Source organism: Monodelphis domestica, chromosome 1 (genome assembly GCF_027887165.1).
Source record: "Monodelphis domestica isolate mMonDom1 chromosome 1, mMonDom1.pri, whole genome shotgun sequence".
Classification (NCBI taxonomy): Eukaryota; Metazoa; Chordata; class Mammalia; order Didelphimorphia; family Didelphidae; genus Monodelphis; species Monodelphis domestica.
This window is the reverse complement of record NC_077227.1, coordinates 712,483,865-712,500,629: the sequence shown is the minus strand read 5'-3', so window position 1 is coordinate 712,500,629 and position 16,765 is coordinate 712,483,865. Positions and strand designations below refer to the sequence as shown.

At 39.1% G+C, this 16,765-nt stretch overlaps 1 protein-coding gene across 50 annotated transcripts in view; it reads right to left on the bottom strand.

Moving 5' to 3' along the window:
- Positions 1-16,765, bottom strand: part of PMFBP1 (polyamine modulated factor 1 binding protein 1) — a 484,787-nt gene that overhangs the window by 428,689 nt on the left and 39,333 nt on the right. For 48 of the 50 annotated variants that reach the window (XM_056823979.1, XM_056823945.1, XM_056824098.1 and 45 more), the window contains exons 12-27: positions 14,310-14,499; positions 13,067-13,220; positions 12,296-12,463; positions 11,970-12,068; positions 10,129-10,263; positions 9,366-9,500; positions 8,607-8,666; positions 7,421-7,558; positions 5,144-5,281; positions 4,364-4,423; positions 3,509-3,646; positions 2,911-3,072; positions 2,182-2,241; positions 1,448-1,585; positions 830-889; positions 37-93 (exon numbers count right to left, since the gene is read on the bottom strand). In XM_056823979.1, the coding sequence (XP_056679957.1) occupies positions 37-93; positions 830-889; positions 1,448-1,585; positions 2,182-2,241; positions 2,911-3,072; positions 3,509-3,646; positions 4,364-4,423; positions 5,144-5,281; positions 7,421-7,558; positions 8,607-8,666; positions 9,366-9,500; positions 10,129-10,263; positions 11,970-12,068; positions 12,296-12,463; positions 13,067-13,220; positions 14,310-14,499 (1,892 nt within the window). The remainder of the gene's footprint in view (positions 1-36; positions 94-829; positions 890-1,447; positions 1,586-2,181; positions 2,242-2,910; positions 3,073-3,508; positions 3,647-4,363; positions 4,424-5,143; positions 5,282-7,420; positions 7,559-8,606; positions 8,667-9,365; positions 9,501-10,128; positions 10,264-11,969; positions 12,069-12,295; positions 12,464-13,066; positions 13,221-14,309; positions 14,500-16,765) is intronic. The other 2 variants (XM_056823993.1, XM_056824043.1) reach the window with 2 other exon arrangements.

Here is a 16,765-nt window from a genome sequence, read left to right as displayed (position 1 = left end):
TTTCTCCACCATTATGGTGCCCTTGTGTCTGCTCACTTTTTCTGCCTGCTGTTGCATCTTCTTAGGCAAAGAGATCTTTCTTGTAGATGAATCCTGTTGGAATGGATAATTTTGCATCTCATCCTGGAGTCTCTGGTTTGCATCCTCAGTTTCATTCAACCTGTCCTGCTAGCCATCATTGAAGAATATAATCCTAGACTTCTGGAATTGCCTGCCACCCAAAATACTCACACCTAAAACCCTGAGCCATTGTCCCACATTGCATTTTGACATGTCGTAGCCTGTTTTCATCACTTTCTTTGGCCTTTTCTACAAACTCTTTCAAAGAACACTGGAGTCAGTTTAGTTAGAAAACTAACCATCATCTTGATCTTCCCGCCCCACTTCCTCATTCTCTAAAAAAAGTAGGTACTTAGCCTCCTGCTTAACAATTGTACCCACTTTTCTTTTGATTTCTAGTTATAAAATATACAACCAACTAATCAGGTAACTGATCTCAAAGAGGATGTAGAAGTAGTGGTGCTAAGGTCCAAGTTGTTTGGGGCTCCTATTAAAAAATACTTTTTAAGAAGTACTCCATACTTAGAAAAAGAAGTGATTTATGTCTCAATGAATGTGACCTGAAAATGAAACCTGACTTTGGTAGGAGGACACAGAGAGCAGGTTGCTGACCAACAAGTTCAGCATTGACTGTGGCCATCAGATTTGGGTTGTTAGTTATTTACAGTGAATGGTAACTATGAGACAAAGGATGGGTGGCTAGATTACAAAATAACTGTCCAGAGCTGTTCTCTTTCTCCACCATTATGTTGTCCTTGTGCCTGCTCACCTTTTCTGCCTGCTGTTGCATCTTCTTCTCAGGTGTATAGAGTTTTCTTATAGGTGAGTCCTGTTGGAATGGATAATTTTGCATCTCATCCTGGAATCTCTAGTTCTCATCCTCAAGCTCATTCAACTGTACCACACTTCATTTTGGCATGTCTTAGCCTGTTTTCACCAATATCTTTCACCTTTTCTATAAACACTTGCTAAAATGATTCAATTGAAGTTGGTTGGAAAATTTATCAAGATGACTTTTTTCCCCAATTCTTTTTAATTTCCAGTATAAAATATCCAACCAACTAACCAGGTAGCTATTTTCAAAAAAATGGTAGGAAAAGGTGGTGGTCCAAGTTGTTTGGGGCTCCTATTAAAAGCACATTTGGAGAAAGAAGTGACCTTTTCCTCAGCGAGTATGACATGAAAGTGAAACCTGGCTTAGTTAGGAGGATAGGGAGGAGCAAGGGGTGCTGATCAACAAGCTCAGGATTGATTGTGGTGATTTGGGGCATTAGTTATTTACTGGTGAGTGATAATTGTGTGACAAAAGATGGGTGACTAGGTTATATAGTAACTGTCCAGAGCTATTCCTCTTCTCCACCATTGTGATGCCCTTGTGTCTGCTTACCTTTTCTGCCTGCTGTGGTATCATCTTCTCAGGTGTATGGAGCTTTCTTGTAGGCGAGTCCCCTTGCGAAAGATAGTATTGCTTCTTTTTGTCGAGACTTGGTTTCTCATCCTCAGGTTCATTCAATTTTTCTGTCATCTTCTCATTGAAGAACAAAAGATATCAAGAATTACCTCCTATCTCAAATACTATCATCAATTGTCCTGCTCTAGTTCTACACTTCACCCTGTGATGTCTGGGTCTTTTCTTATCCCTCTCTTAGACCTTTTCTACAAATTCCTGCAAGGGAAATGATGTGTTGATTCAAAAAATGACTGTCCTAAATTTCCTTTTCCTTGCTCCTATGGTGGAAAGCAAGGTAAATAGCCTCTTGTCTTTCTCTCATATCAATTTCTCCTTTAGTGTCTAGTGCTAAAAGTTATCCAAACTCAAATAGGAGGTGTGAAAGATGGTACCAAGGTCCAAGTAGTTTGAATCTCCTATTAAATATATTTTTCCCAAGTGTTCCTTACATAGTAAAAGTAGTAACCTTTTCCTCATGGTGTATAACATGGAAGCAAAACCTAGCTTTGGTAGGAGGATAGGGAGGTTTGACTTTGGCCATCAGACTTTAGGTATTAGTTACTTAGTGGGGTGTGATACCTCTATGACAAAGAATGAGTGGCCAGATTACAGAGTGATTGCATAGAGACATTCCTCTTCCCCATTATTCTGGTGCCCTTGAGTTTCCTCACCTTCTCTGGTTGCTGTTGGATCTTCACCGTAGCACAACTGTGCTTTCTTGTAGGTAAATCCTGTTGAATGAATGATATAACTTCTTATTCTGGAGACATTATTTCTTATTCTTAGGTTTACTCAGTCTGTTTTTATCCTACTTGTCATTGAAGAACAAAGCCCCAAGTATCAGAAATTACTTGCCATTTAAAATGCTTATATCACCTTGAGTCACAGTCTCATACTTTATCCTGTGATGTCTTAACCTATTCTCATCAATTTCTTGGATATTTTCTAAAACCTCCTGGAAAGTGGTGTGTTTGGTTCAAAAAGGTTACTATCATGATTGTCCCTCTCCTCAATTCCTCACTTACATAGTAGAAATCATGGCAAGAAGCCTCTTCCCTTGTTTCCCACTCTATTCTCCTTTAGTTATAAAGCAAGTAAGCAACCAAACAACCAATTAGCCAACTTCAACTAGGTACAGGTAGTTTAGAAATCCTATTAAATCTATATTTTTTCAAAGAGATCCTACAAAGTGACCTTTATCTCCAGGAGTGTGACATGAAAGTGAAACCTGGGATTGACAGTTGGTTATACCAATTGCATGTTGAATAGGAAGCCAACAAGTGATCTTGGTTATTGGATTTTAGTTACTTACCTGGGAGAGAGAGGGTGTGATACTTGTATGACAATGGATGTTTGGCTAGATAATAGAATGAATCTTCAGAACTGACCCCCTTCCTCACCATTCTTATGCTCTTGGGACTGCTCACATCTCCCTGTTGCTGGATCTTCCACACAGTAGAACTGAGTTGTCTTGTAGGTGAATCCAGTTGTAAAAAATAATATTGCACCTTATCCTGGAGACTCTGTTTCTCATTCTCGGCTTCCTTCAGTCTGTCCTTTACCTAGTCATCATTGAAGAGAAAGCCCTAGTCATCAGGAATTACCTGCCTTTTCAAATGCTCCCATCCATCTCCATGAACCAAGCAAACAACCAATTAGTCAACCTCAAATAGGAGGTGGGAAAAGGTGTTGCCTATTTTGAAGTAATGTGGAGCTTTTATTAAATCTATTTTCCCAAGATGCTACCTACATGGGGAAAGAAGTGACCTTTGCCTCAGGGAGTGTGACATCAAAGTGAAACCTAGATTTAGTAGGAGGTTAGGTAGGCTTGGATGTAGACCAACAGTCCTAGCATTGGCCTTGGTCATCTGATTTTAGCCATTTCTTCCTTACTGAGGAGTGATACTTGAGTGACAAAGGATAGGTGGCTAGATTACAGAATGATTGTCCAGAGTTGTCCCTCTTCCATATCATTGTGGTGCCCTTATATCTTCTCACCTTATCTGCTTGCTGTTGGATCTTCCTTACAGCAGAAGTGAGCTTTTTTGTAGGCGAATCCAGTCGCAACGCATAATATTGCATCTTATCCTGGAGACTCTGTTGGTCATCCTCAGGCTCATTTGATTTGTTCTCAACCTATTCATCATTGAAAAACAAAATTAGAGATATTAGGAATTACCTGCCATATGAAATGTTCACACCCATAGCTAGTCTTGAACCACAGTACCATACTTCATTCTGTGATATCTTGACATCAGAGGTCAAGACCTGTTCTCATTAATCTCTTTGATCTTTTCTACAAACTCTTGCAAAGGAAATTAGTTTGAGTTTGGTTTCAAAAGTGACCGTCTCAACTTACATTCTCCTCACTAACAGAGTAGTTAGCCTCCTACCCACCCTTCTCTCCTAATAAATTCTCCCTTAGTGTCCAGCTACAAAACAACCAACCAATTAGGCAATGTCAAATAGGGGTTGGGAAAAGTTGTTCAAGTAACCTCCTGCTTTTCACTGCTATAAACCAGGCATATAAAGCCAGGCAGCCAACTCAAAGAGGAGGTGGGGAAAAGTGATGCCAAGGTCCAAGTAGTGTGGAGTTCCTATTAAATCTGTATTTTCCAAAGTGCTCCAGTCTCAAAGAAATAAAAACTTTCCCCTCAGTGAGCATGACATGAAAGTGAAACTGGGCTTTGGAAGGAGGATAGTGATGGTTGATTACTGACCTACAAGCCCAGGATTGACCTTGGTCATTAGTTACTTACTGGTGAGTAATATTTGTGCAACAAAGGATGGGTGACTACATTACAGAATGACTGTCCAGAGCTATTTTCTTTCTCTACCATTGTGTCTGCTCACATTTTCTGCTTGCTGTTGCATCTTCTCAGAAGTACAGATTTTTCTTGTTGGTGAATCTTGCTGCAATGGATAAATAATATTGTATTTTATCCTGGAGTCTGATTTTCATCTTCAAGCTCATTTAATCTGTCTTTCACCCTCTCATCATTGAAGAACAAAGCCCCAGATATTAGGAATTACCTGTCACCTAAAATGCTCACACTTATTCCCTTGGGTCATAGACCCACACTTCATTTTGTGATGTCTTAGTTTGTTGTCATCAATCCCTTTGACCCTTTTAACAAATGCTTGCAAAGAACATTGGAGTGAATTTTGTTGGAAAACTGATGATCTGGACTTTTTTGTGCTTCATTTCTCACATAGAAGGTCTGTGGGAAAGTGACCTCCTGCTCCCCACACCTATTTCTCTTTTGATTTCATGCTATAAACCATCTAAACACCTAATCAGGTAGGCAACTCAAAGAGGAGGTGGGAAAAAGTTGTGTCAGTGTCCCGGTGATTTTGGCTCTTATTAAATCTATATTTTCAAAAGCACTCTTTATATGGAGAAATAAATGACCTTTACATCAGTGAATGTGACATGAAACTGAAACCTGGCTTTGTTAGTTGGCTATGCACAGATAGTTAATAGGATGCCTACAAGTGAGTTTGATTATTGGATTTTAGTTACTTACTATTGAGACGGGTATGAAGCTTGTGTGACAATAGATATTTAGCTAGATGACAAAATGAATCTCCAGAATTGTCCTCCACAATTATGGTACCCTTGTGTCTGCTCACCTTATCTGCTTGCTGTTGGATCTTCCTCACAGTAGAAGTGAGCTTTCTTGTAGGTGAATCTAGTCGCAATGCATAATATTGCATCTTATCCCGGAGACTCTGTTGGTCATCCTCAGGCTCATTCAATCTGTCCTCAACCTACTCATTATTGAAAAACAAAATTCCAGATATTAGGAATTACCTGCCATCTAAAATGCTCTTACTCATAGCCTTGAGCTACAATACCATACTTTATCCTGTTTCTCTCAATATTTACCTTTTCCACAAACTGTTACAAAGGAAATTAGTTTGAATTTGGTTTCAAAAGTGACAGTCTTGACTTACATTTTCACTACTTCCTCATTCACCTAGTAGGAAGCAGGGTAGTTTTAGCTGCCTGTCCTTTCCTAATCATTTCTCTTTTAGTGTTCAGCTCTAAAACAACCATCCAGTTAAGGCAACATCAGATAGGAGTTGGGAAAAGGTGGTGCCAAGATCCAGGTAGTTTGGAGATCCTATTAAATCTATATTTTCCAAAGTGCTTTCTACACGGAGAAAGAAGGGACCTTTTCCTCAGTGAGTGTGACATTAAAGTGAATCTTGGCTTTGTTAGGAGGTTTAGGCAGGCTTGGATGTAGACTGTCCAAAGCCTAACTTTGACCTTGTTCATCAGATTTTAGCTGTTTTACTTCCTTACTGAGGAATGATCCTTAGGTTAACAGAGGACAGATGACTGGATTACAGAATGACTGTCCAGACCTCCCCAACACCACCATTGTGGGCCTCTTGGGGATCTGTACCTTATCTCTCTGCCTTTGGATATTCCTTACAGCAGAACTGAGCTTTCTTGTAGGTGAGTCTCATTGGAATGGATAATATTGCAGCATGTCCTAGAGTCTATCCATCATTCATTGAAGAACAAAATTCTAGATATCAAGAATGACCTGTCACCTAAAATGCTCACACCTATTACCTTGAGTCACAGTCCTATACTTTATCTTGTGATGTCTTGGCCTGTTCTTAACAATCTCTTTGACCTTTACCAACACTTGTAAAAACATTATTGTGAGTTTTGTTGGTATACTGACTTTCTTTTTTCTTACTTCCACCCTCAAATAGTAGGAGTGTGGGTAGGAAGATTTTTGCCCTCCATACCCACCCAGTTTCCCTTTGGTTGCCAGCTAGAAAACTTTCAACCAACAAAGCAGTTGGTGAACCTCAAAGAGTAGTTGAGAAAAGTAGGTGCCGAAGCCCAAGTGGTTTGGCATTTATTAAATCTATATTTTTAAAAGCATTCTCTACATGGAAAAAGAAGTGACATTTACCTCAGTGAATGTGATGTGAAAATAAAACCCGACTTTGTTAGGACAAGTAGGGTTGGATGTTGATCAAGAAGGCCTAGTTCCTTACTGGAGAGTGATACCTTATGCATCTGTGAGAATGGATGAGTGGCTAGATTATAGAATGACTTTCTGGAGCTTTCCCCTTTCCCTATCATTGTGGGGCTCTTGGTTTTTCTCACTTTTTCTACTTGTTGTTGGATATTCTTTGCAATATCATTGAGTCTTTTTGTTGAGTCTATTTGGAATAGATAATCTTTCATCTTATCCTGGAGATTCTGTTAGTCATCCTCAGACTCACTCGATATGTCCTTTTCCTTCTCTGTTCATTAAAGAACAAAGCACCAGATACCAGGAATTATCTCTCACTAAAACACTCATGCCTCTTTCCCTGTGATGTCTCGACCTGTTATGATTATCCATCTCTTTGACCTTGTCTACAAAGATTTACAAAGAATATTTGAGAGAGTTTGGTTGGAATTCTGACTTTCTGTACTTTTCCTTACTTCCTCCCTCACATAACAGTAATGTGAAGCCTCCTTCCCACCACTCCCACCACTCCCACCCATTTTTCCTTTAGTTTCCAGCTAGAAAACTTCTAATCAATAAAAGTTAATCAACCTCAAAGAGAAGGTAAAAAAAAGTAGGTACCAAAGCCCAGGTGGTTTGCTGTTATCATTAAATCTATATTTTTAAAAGCACTACCTACATGGAGAAAGCTGTGATTTTTGACTCAGTGAATATGACATGAAAGGGAAGCCTGGCACTGTTAGGAGGACTGATAGGATTGCATGTTGACCATAAAGCCTAGGAGTAAGATTGGTTATAGGATTTTAGGTGTTAATTGCTTAATGGGGAGTGATACTTCTATGACAATGAATGAATGGGTAGATTATAAGAGTGAGTGACTGGAACTATCCTTTTTCCCCACCACTGTGGGGCTCTTGTTTTTGCTCACCTTTTCTACCGGCTGCTGGATCTTCTTTGCAATAGTATTGGGTCTTCTTGCTTTTGAGTCTTGTGGGCATGAACAATCTTTCATCTTATCCTGGAGACCCTGCTGGTCATCCTCAGGTTCACTCAATCTGTCCTTTTCCTTGTCAAAATTGAAGAACAAAACACAAAATATCAGGAATTACCTCCCAACTAAATGCTCACACCTATACCCTGAGGCACAATCCTATACTTCATTTTGTGATGTCTTGGCCTATTCACACCAATCTCTTTGACCTTTTCTACAAACTTTTGTAAAGGAATGAATTTGGTTTCAAAAATGACTGTGTTGACTTTCCTTTTCCTCACTTCCTCATGAGCCTAGTAGGAAGGAGAGTAGGTAGCCTCATATCTTTGTATCCTATTCATTTCTCCGTTAGTGTCTAGCTTTAAAACAACCAACCCACCACATGAATCAAACCTCAAAGAAGAGGTAGGAAAAGGTGCTGCCAATGCCTAGGGAATTTGGAGCTTTTTATTAAATCTAAATTTTTCGAAGTGATACCAACATGGAGAGAAAAGTGACCTTTGCTTCAATGAGTATGGCATGAAAATGAAACTTGGATTTGGTTGGTAGTTCTTTCAGGTTTGATATAGACCAATCCTGCACTTCATCCTGTGATGCCTTAAATTGTTCTGATCAATCTCTTTGACCTCTTCTAAAAAGAAAATTGTTATGAAATGAAATATTTGGTATTTAAAGTGACTATCCTGACATTTTTTTTCTCACTTTCTCATTCACATAACAGGAAGCAGAATAGGCAGACTCTTTCACTTCTCTCCCACTAAATTGGTCTTTAATGCCAAGTCAATCCATTAGTTAGCCAACCTCAGATAGTAGATGAGAAAATGTGTAGGTAGTGTGGAACTTCTATTAAATCTATATTTTTGAAGTGCTCCCTACATGGAGAGAAAAATGACTTTGTCTCAGTGAATATGATCTGAAAGTGAAACTGGGTTTTTGTAGAAAGATACCTGGGGTTGCATGTTGACTAACAAGTTTAGGATTGATCTATGTCTTCAGATTTTAGATATTAGTTACTTATTTGGGAGTGATAATTGTGAAGCAAAGGATAGATGGCTAGATTACTGAAAAAGTAGCCAGAGCCATGACCCTTTCCCACTCTTTTGGTCCTCTTGATTCTGCCTACCTTTTTTACTTGCTGTAGAATCTTCTTTTGGTCAGCACAGGGCTTTCTAATAGGCAAGTCCTGTTGAAATGGATAATATTGCAGAGAATCTCTTTCTCATTCTTGGGCTCACTCAACTAACCTCATACTCCCCATTGAAGAAAAAAAAAAACAATATCAGGAATACCACTCTCAAACCTATTGCTCCGAGCAACTGTCCCACACATCATCCTATGAAGCCTTAGCCTATTGTCAACAATCTCTAACCTTTTTTACAAACTCTTGCAAAGAAAATTGGAGTGTTTTGTTGGAAAAAATGGCTGTCTTGACTTTCATTTTTCTCACTTCTTAGTTCATGTAGTAGGTAGATAGCCTATCCCACTCCCACCCATTTCTCCTTGGTTTCTAGCTCTAAACCAACCAACCAACCAACCAACCAACCAACCAACCAACCAACCAATCAACCATTCAGTTAGTCAGACTAAAATAGGAAGTGGAACAAGGTAGTGCTATGGTCTTAGTAGTTTGGGACTCCTATTAAATTTTAATTTTTTCAAATCACTTCCTACATGGAGGAAGAAGTGACTTTTGCCTCACTGAATGTGTTAAGAAAATGAATCTTGGCTTTGGTAGGAGGATAAGTAAGGTTGGATGCTGTCCATCAAGTCTAAGATTCAGCTTAGTTATCCTTTATGACAAAGGATGGCTGACTAGAGTATAGAATGGATGATCAGAACTGGTCCCCTTCCCCACCAGTGGGGTGCTCTTGAGTCTGCTCACCTTTTCTGCTTGCTGTTGAATCTTCTTCTCAGCACTGAGCTTTCTTGTAGGTGAGTCCAATTCTGGCGAATAATATTCCATCACATCCAAGAGACTATATTTCTCATCCTCAGGTTCATTTCTTCTCTCCTTCCTCTGTTCCTCATTAAAGAATAAACCCCATTCATCAGCAATTACCTGCCATCTAAAATGCTCACACTTATCACCTTGAGCCATAGTCCCACACTTTGTCCTGTGATGCTTTGGTTTATTTTCTTTGATCAACAAAGAAAATCGTTGATCTTTGCAAAGAACCCTAAAGTAAGTTTTGTTGGATAATTGTATTGACACTTTTTCTCACTTCCTCACTCATGTGGTAGGAAGGTAGGGGTAGGTAGCCTCTTATCCTCCACTTCCATCCACTTTTCCTTTGGTTTCCAGTTCTAAACCAACCAACCATCCAGTTTGCTAACTTTAAAAAAGGAAGTGGGGAAAGATGGTGTCCATTATTTGAGATTCCTATTAAATCTGTGTTTTTCAAATTGCTCCCACATGGAACAAGAAATGGCCCTGCCTCAGTGAATATGACATGAAAATGAAACCTGACTTTGGTAGGAGAATAGGGAAAGTCGGGCACTATCCAGCAAGCCTTTTAACTTAGACTTTGGATTTTAGGAGTTAGTTGCATACTTTGTCTGTGGCAAAGGATAGCTGGCTAGATTATAGAATGATTGACCAGCACTGTTCTTTACTCTACCATTGTGGTACTCTTGGGTCTGCTCACCTTTTTGGCCTGATGTTGTATCTTCTCCTCAGCACAGACCTTTATTGGAGGTGAGACCAACTGCAGTGATTGAGATTCCATCATGTCCAGGAGATTGTCTTTCTCATCCTCAGGCTCATTCCATCTCTCCTTCCTCTACTCGTCATTGAAGAACAAAGTCCCAGACATCAGGAATTACCTGCTACCTATAATACTCCCACCTATTATCATCCTGAGCCATAATCCCACATTTCATTCTGCCATGTTCTTGACCTGTTCTCATCAATCTCTTTAAACACTTCTACTAACTCTTGCAAGGAGAATTGGAGTAAATTTGGTTAGAAAACTTAATGGACTTTCTATTTTCTCTCTTCCTCACTCATATAGTAGGAATGAATATAGAGTAACCTCAACTCCCCCCATTTTTTATTTGGTTTCCAGCTCTAAAACAATCAAGAAACCAATTAGCCAACCTCAAATAAGAGAAGAGGAAAAGTGATAAAGAAGTCCAGGTGGTTTGGGGCTCCTAGTAAGACTATGTTTTTAAAAGTGAGTCTTTTATACATACTCTTACAAAGAATGCTGGAGTTTGGTTGGAAAACTGACTTCTTCATTATCTTTTTTAAACTTCCTCACTCATATAGTAAGAATAAGGGTAGGCAGGCTCTTGTAAAGCAATCCTACACATTTGCCATTTGGTTTTCAGCTCTAAAACAACCAGTCCACTAACCAGTTAGACGATCTCAAATATGAGGTTGGAAAAGGTTGTGCCAAAGACCAGGTACTTTAAGACATTTATTTTCAGGTTATATATTTGAAAACACTCTCCCTACATAGAGAAAAATTAATATGACATGGAAGTGAAACCTGGCTTTTTCAGGAGAATAGGTAGGGCTGATTGTTGACCAGCCAATGGCCTATTTTATAAGACATTAGGAGTTTTGTCCTGCATGTGGTCTCTGTATGGCAGAGGATATGTGGGGGTAGATTCCAGAATGTACAGGGCTTCAGTTGCTTTTGGCACTGCTGCTGGGTCTTCTCCAAAGTGGTCAAGAACTTGTAGGTAACTGGTTCTAATTTCAACAAATACTGTTGTGTTTGATCCTAGAGACTGAGTTTCTCATCCTTTATCTTAGCAAGCCTTTCCTTCTATTTTTCATTGATAAATGAAGCTAAGTGCTTGAGAAAATTATTCTCCAATTGCCACCTTGACTCACTTGCTGCTCTGTCCCATCCATCCTTCAATACTTCCTCCTTTGAAGCCTTTCTTATACCTTCTTTCCTCATCCTCCTGTCTTTGACCTCTTCTATAAACTCATCTCTTGAAAAGAAAACTGGAGCCAGTTTGGTTTGAAAATTTACTATTTATGGCTTTACTTTTCATCTCTTCCCTCACTCACACAGTGGGAGGGTAAGTAAACTCCTGTTTTACACTCCTACCCATTTCCTCTTTGGATTCCATGCTCTGAAACAACTAACCAGCCAATCAGTCCACCCCTTCAACCTAAAATAGGAGATGGGAAAAGGCAGGGGGTAGTGGTGGTGCCAGGACCCAGATATATGCATTTATCTCTATTTGTCTGTCTCTCTGTATTGCATATGTACATGAATGGAGACGGAAGTCAAGCACTTTCACTCTGGGACTAATATGGGCTCTGACTGGTAGGTGAGATAGAAAAGTAAAACTAGACTTTGGCACTAGGGTAGACATACTACCCCAAGTAGTATTTGTGTGTCAGTAGATGGGTAGGGAGAAGATTATATAATCCAAACTAGCAGGACTGGGGGAGTGGAGGTGGAGGTGTGTGGGGTGGGGTATTGTCCCTGTTCTCCAATGCTGTGATCATTTGGTTCTTGCTCACCTTTTCAGCTAGATGTGCCTTTTCAACAGCCTCAGCCTGGCACCACTGTGGTGAATAATATATCGACTGATCTTCAAGGAGGGTCACTTTCTCCTCCTCCTATTCTCTCAAATCAAATCAAAGAACAAAGATCAGAATTTAAGATATCATATGCAGTCTATAATAATGACACCTACAGCCCCATTACAGGCCCATTCTCATCCTGGGAATCCTTTCAACTCTTTCTCAAATGCTATCTTTTTATTAGTTTTAATGTCTACTTATCTATATGGTTTATCTACCTGGCCAGGGTCCATGGCCTCACTTCCCTACATAACATTTCTCACCAGTTGCTTATTGTTTTGGATCTCCAGCTTGAGTGCCTTAATTTGATCCTTCAGCTCTTTTTCTTGGGTCATCCAATTTAGCATCAAGTCTTGGCTATCTTCTTGCTCATTCTTTAGCTGTTTCAGTTGATTTCGTAGAATCCTATTACTATTACGTTCCTCTTTGAGCTGAATATATAAAATCAGAGACAAAAGTATCAGTATAGTTTTTGATGCCACTGTGGGATGGTCATTACATTAAAAAAGAAAGAAAGCATACACATAGTTTTAACCTGAAAATCATAAATAATTGGGGTCATCTCTATTGTGAGACAGTTAACATAATGAAAGAGTTTCCATGAATATTTAGGAAATATATTTCCTTTATTTGTTCAGTTTATCTTAGCCATCATTGATTACCTTGGGCATACTCATTTATTTTAACTCTAAAGCCTACCTATTCACAAATATTTTTTATAGAAATCTGATTGGGCCATGAATTTTTCTTATTGTTCTTTTCTGAGCACTTTCTGGAGAAGAAAGCTGCCCACCTCTTGTCAGCTTAGCAAAGAGTGAAAACATTGTTGTAGACATGTATCTTTGAACAGCTAGCTTACAGGTGCATTTTATTATTCTCAAGTTAGAGAAGATATATGAATGACTTGGCAAAATCTCCCACTAATTCTAGAAAAATATTTCATGGTGAATTGTTAACATCTTTCTCTCTAAAGATGCCCATTTCTATCTAGAGAAAAGGAAAGTCAAAGATAATCTCCTAGCTATCCTTCAAACCTGCTCCTCAAGTTCCTTCATCTTCTCCTTGCATTGTCTCAGCTGCGGTTTCATATGATCCATTGTTTTCTGAAGTTCTGCAATTTTCTTTTCTGCATTCTGGTGTTTCCTATTGGATACTTGAAGCTCTGATGTCAGAATTTCAAGATTCTTTCTAGAAGAATGGTACATATAGAGGTAAAGCATTGATTGGGGAATAGTTAAACAGATTGTTATACATTAGACTGTAAAGTCCTTTAAAGCAGAGACCATCTTTTGCATTCCCAGCATTTAACACAGTGCTTGGTATGAAGTAGGTGCTGAATAAATCCTTATTGCTTTATTGACACAAATATAACTGAATACTATTGCTCCATAAGAAATAATGACTATGAAGAATGCAGAGAAGCAAAGGAAAATTTATATGAGTTATTGCAGAGGCAAAGAAGTAATATATATATAAATAGAAAGAACCACAATTTTGGAATTGAATGCTGTACAATTAAAATAATTAAGTTGTACCTTAAAGAAATCGGGGGATAGGGGTAAGTACCATTCTGACCCTTTTTTGCAGGACTAGAAAGTAATATAAATAGAAAGAACCAAAATTTTGGAATTGAATGTTGTACAATTATAATAATTAAACCACTTAAATTGGATGGGGGTAAGATCCTTTCTGGCCCTTCTTTGCAGGGCTAGGATGACTATATGGATATGAAACACTGCCTATACTATTAGATTACTTGGTTGATGTATTGATTAGGTTTACTGAACTCTTCTTATAGCTTTCTTTTCCCTTTTTTAAAAAGGACAACTTTATGGGGAGAAGAGAAGGAAGAGGGACATCTCTGGAAATGATAAAAATAAAAACATAAGATAGGAAAAAGGCACTATGGATATTAGGCAACAAGTAGGAAGGCTTTAGAACCAACCCTAGGGTTCACACAGGGCGATCATCTTATCCTAGTTAAAGAATAGTTTGGAAGTAATGAACATCCTCAACTGAGTGGTATTGAGTGCCTCAGTCATTATGAAGACTGAGAACACATTAACAAAAAGAGGATCTACAAAGTTGAAACCTGGCTTCATAAACAGTTGGATAGCTTTAGTTTCCATTCCTTGTCTCATTTTTTGAACAACATCCCCAAATGGAAATGCTCCAGTCAGCAAGGCCTTGTAGGCAGCTGTCAGTGTTTAAAGTGGTCCCCTTTTTCAACGCTTTGTCAGATGCAGAGCTCCTTATCTTTTGTAACTCTTCTAGTACCTTTCTGTTTCCAGTAGATTCACTGCTGTGGATGAATCTTCTTGATGTCTTTCAAGTTGATTGGATAATCTGTCGATAAGATCATTCTTTTCTTTATTCTCAGATATTTTAGCTTCCAGTTTCTGTTGGGTAAGGTTTAGGCTGTCTTTTAGCAGAGCTGCCTGTTCATCAGCATACGTCAGCTGCTGAACTATAAGAGACAGCAAAGAAATCACATTAGTCTCAGTGTGAGAAGAGAAACAGAATAATAGGACTGCAGAATTGGAAGGGACTTCAGAGGTCATCTAGTCCAACCCATATGAGAGTAGGAATCCCTGCTCATCTTGCTTCTGGGGTCATCTCACCTCTGCTTGAAGACATCCAATTAAGAAGAACCCACTATTTCTTAGGCCAGCCCATTCCACAAAAGAAGAAGTAGGGACAATGTCCAAAAGGGCATTAGTAGGAGATTTTTTCTTACATTGAAAAGATATTTTTCTCTCTTGTAATTTCCACCCATTCCTCCTAGTTCTATCCCTGGAGGCAAGTGGGACAAGTCAATTCAACTCCAATTCAATTTTTTGAAAAAATAATTTATTAAACTGCCCTACTATGTGCAAAGATTTGGGGAAACAAAAGGCAAAAAAAAAAGATTTCCTGCTCTCAAGGCGTTTACAGTCTATACAGACAAGTATAGTACAAAGAAACTGGAAGAGGGAATAACTAGGAGGAATTGGGACAAGCTTCAGAGCAGTCTTCAAGGAAGATAGAGATATAAAAATGATATGGGAGTGCATTCCAGGCAATGACAGTTTGGCTGAAATGTAGCATTTGTGAATTCAATTCAACAAGGATTTACTAAGGACCTTGTATTTATAAGACACTGTAGAGAAGGAGAAATGAAAACAATTCCTACCCTCAAGGAGCTTACATTCTACTAAGGGATACATACAGTCAAACAGATAAGTAGACCCAAAATAATTTGTCTAATTATCTCTCCACATGACAGTTTTTCAGATACTTGTAGTCAATGATTATATCCATTGAAGTTTATAATTTTCAGGCAGAACATCCCCAATTCCTTCAACTAGGCCTCTGTTATGGCATGTTTCCCATCTTGGCCACCCTCTTTCTACTTTTTAAAATATGGTTCCCAGATAGATAAAAACAATATTTCAGATATGGTCAGAGGACCATCCCATTCTTTATTCTGTGTACTATGCTTAATGTGCCCAAGATTATTAAGATGAAGATCCATAGATGATTTGATTCAAATTGGTGAGAAGGGTTTTCCAATTCCAGAGCCAAGATGGCAGAATAGAAGCATGGAAGCTCTAAACCACCATGAGAATCCTCTCTAACCAATATTAAAATAATACCACAAAACAAATATAGGTGTGAAAAAAAAAACAAGGAGAGAGGGTGAAGCAACTTTCAAGAAGAGAGCAACCTGAAAGGTAGGCAGAGAGCATCTGGGATACTGGGGTGAGGGGGGGAACATAGACAGCAGGAGGCCATAGAAGGAGTAAGGAGCAAGCCAACAGCAAGCCCCCCACCCCTACCCCACATCTGCTGTGTTAGGATCTGAACCTGAGCTCAAGCCAACTTCCAGACCCTGAGGCTCTGCCTGAGTCAAGAGTAGCCTCACTGAATGTACACCCCTTAAAGTTCCAAGCAAATCTGCCCTGAGTTCTGGAATTCCAGCCCATGCATGGCAGTCTGTGCTGCCCAGCCTGATTTTTGATATAGGCCCAGACCTAAGCCAAGAATCCCAGCTTGGGCTTGTGGTGAGGATATAGATCCCAGTTTGGGGCAGTCAGTAGATCCAAAGCTGGGCTCCCTGAACCTCTTGCCAAAAACTCAAGGTGGAGCCCTAGGGCAGGGCAGTTTGTCCAGTGCTAAGTGCTAGCCTTGCTCAAGCCCAGAATGAGACCAAATGCCTACACCTAAGCCTGAGGCTAGAATTTGAGCTATCAGCAGTCTGGGGGAGGGTGGGGAGGGTAATTGAATCAGCATTGGGAGATGGCTCTTTAGAGCTCCCAGTTCACAGGTCATCATACCATCCAGAAAGAACTGAAACTTGAAGAAATCCAGAAATAAGGTTTAGGATAACATCAAGGAAGGGCTGAAGTTTAAGAGGGTACCCTAACCTTCCAGAGAACAGAACCTACCTTCAAAAAGACTGGATATGAAAATTATTAATAAAAAAATTAAAACACCTTACTACAGAGAATTTTTATGGAGACAAAGAACAAGGTGCAGTCATAGAAGGGGACTGTAAAAAGCAAAGCAAATACATGAAAAGTCCAAAAGAAAAATACAAATTAGACTCAGATTATGGATGATCTCAAAAAGGATTTGAGAAATCAATTAAGAGAGGCAGAGGAAAAATGGGGAAGAGAAATGAAAGCAATACAAGAAGAAATGGACCAAATAAAAAAGGCTAAAAAGCTGGTAGAAGAAAAGCATTCTTTAAA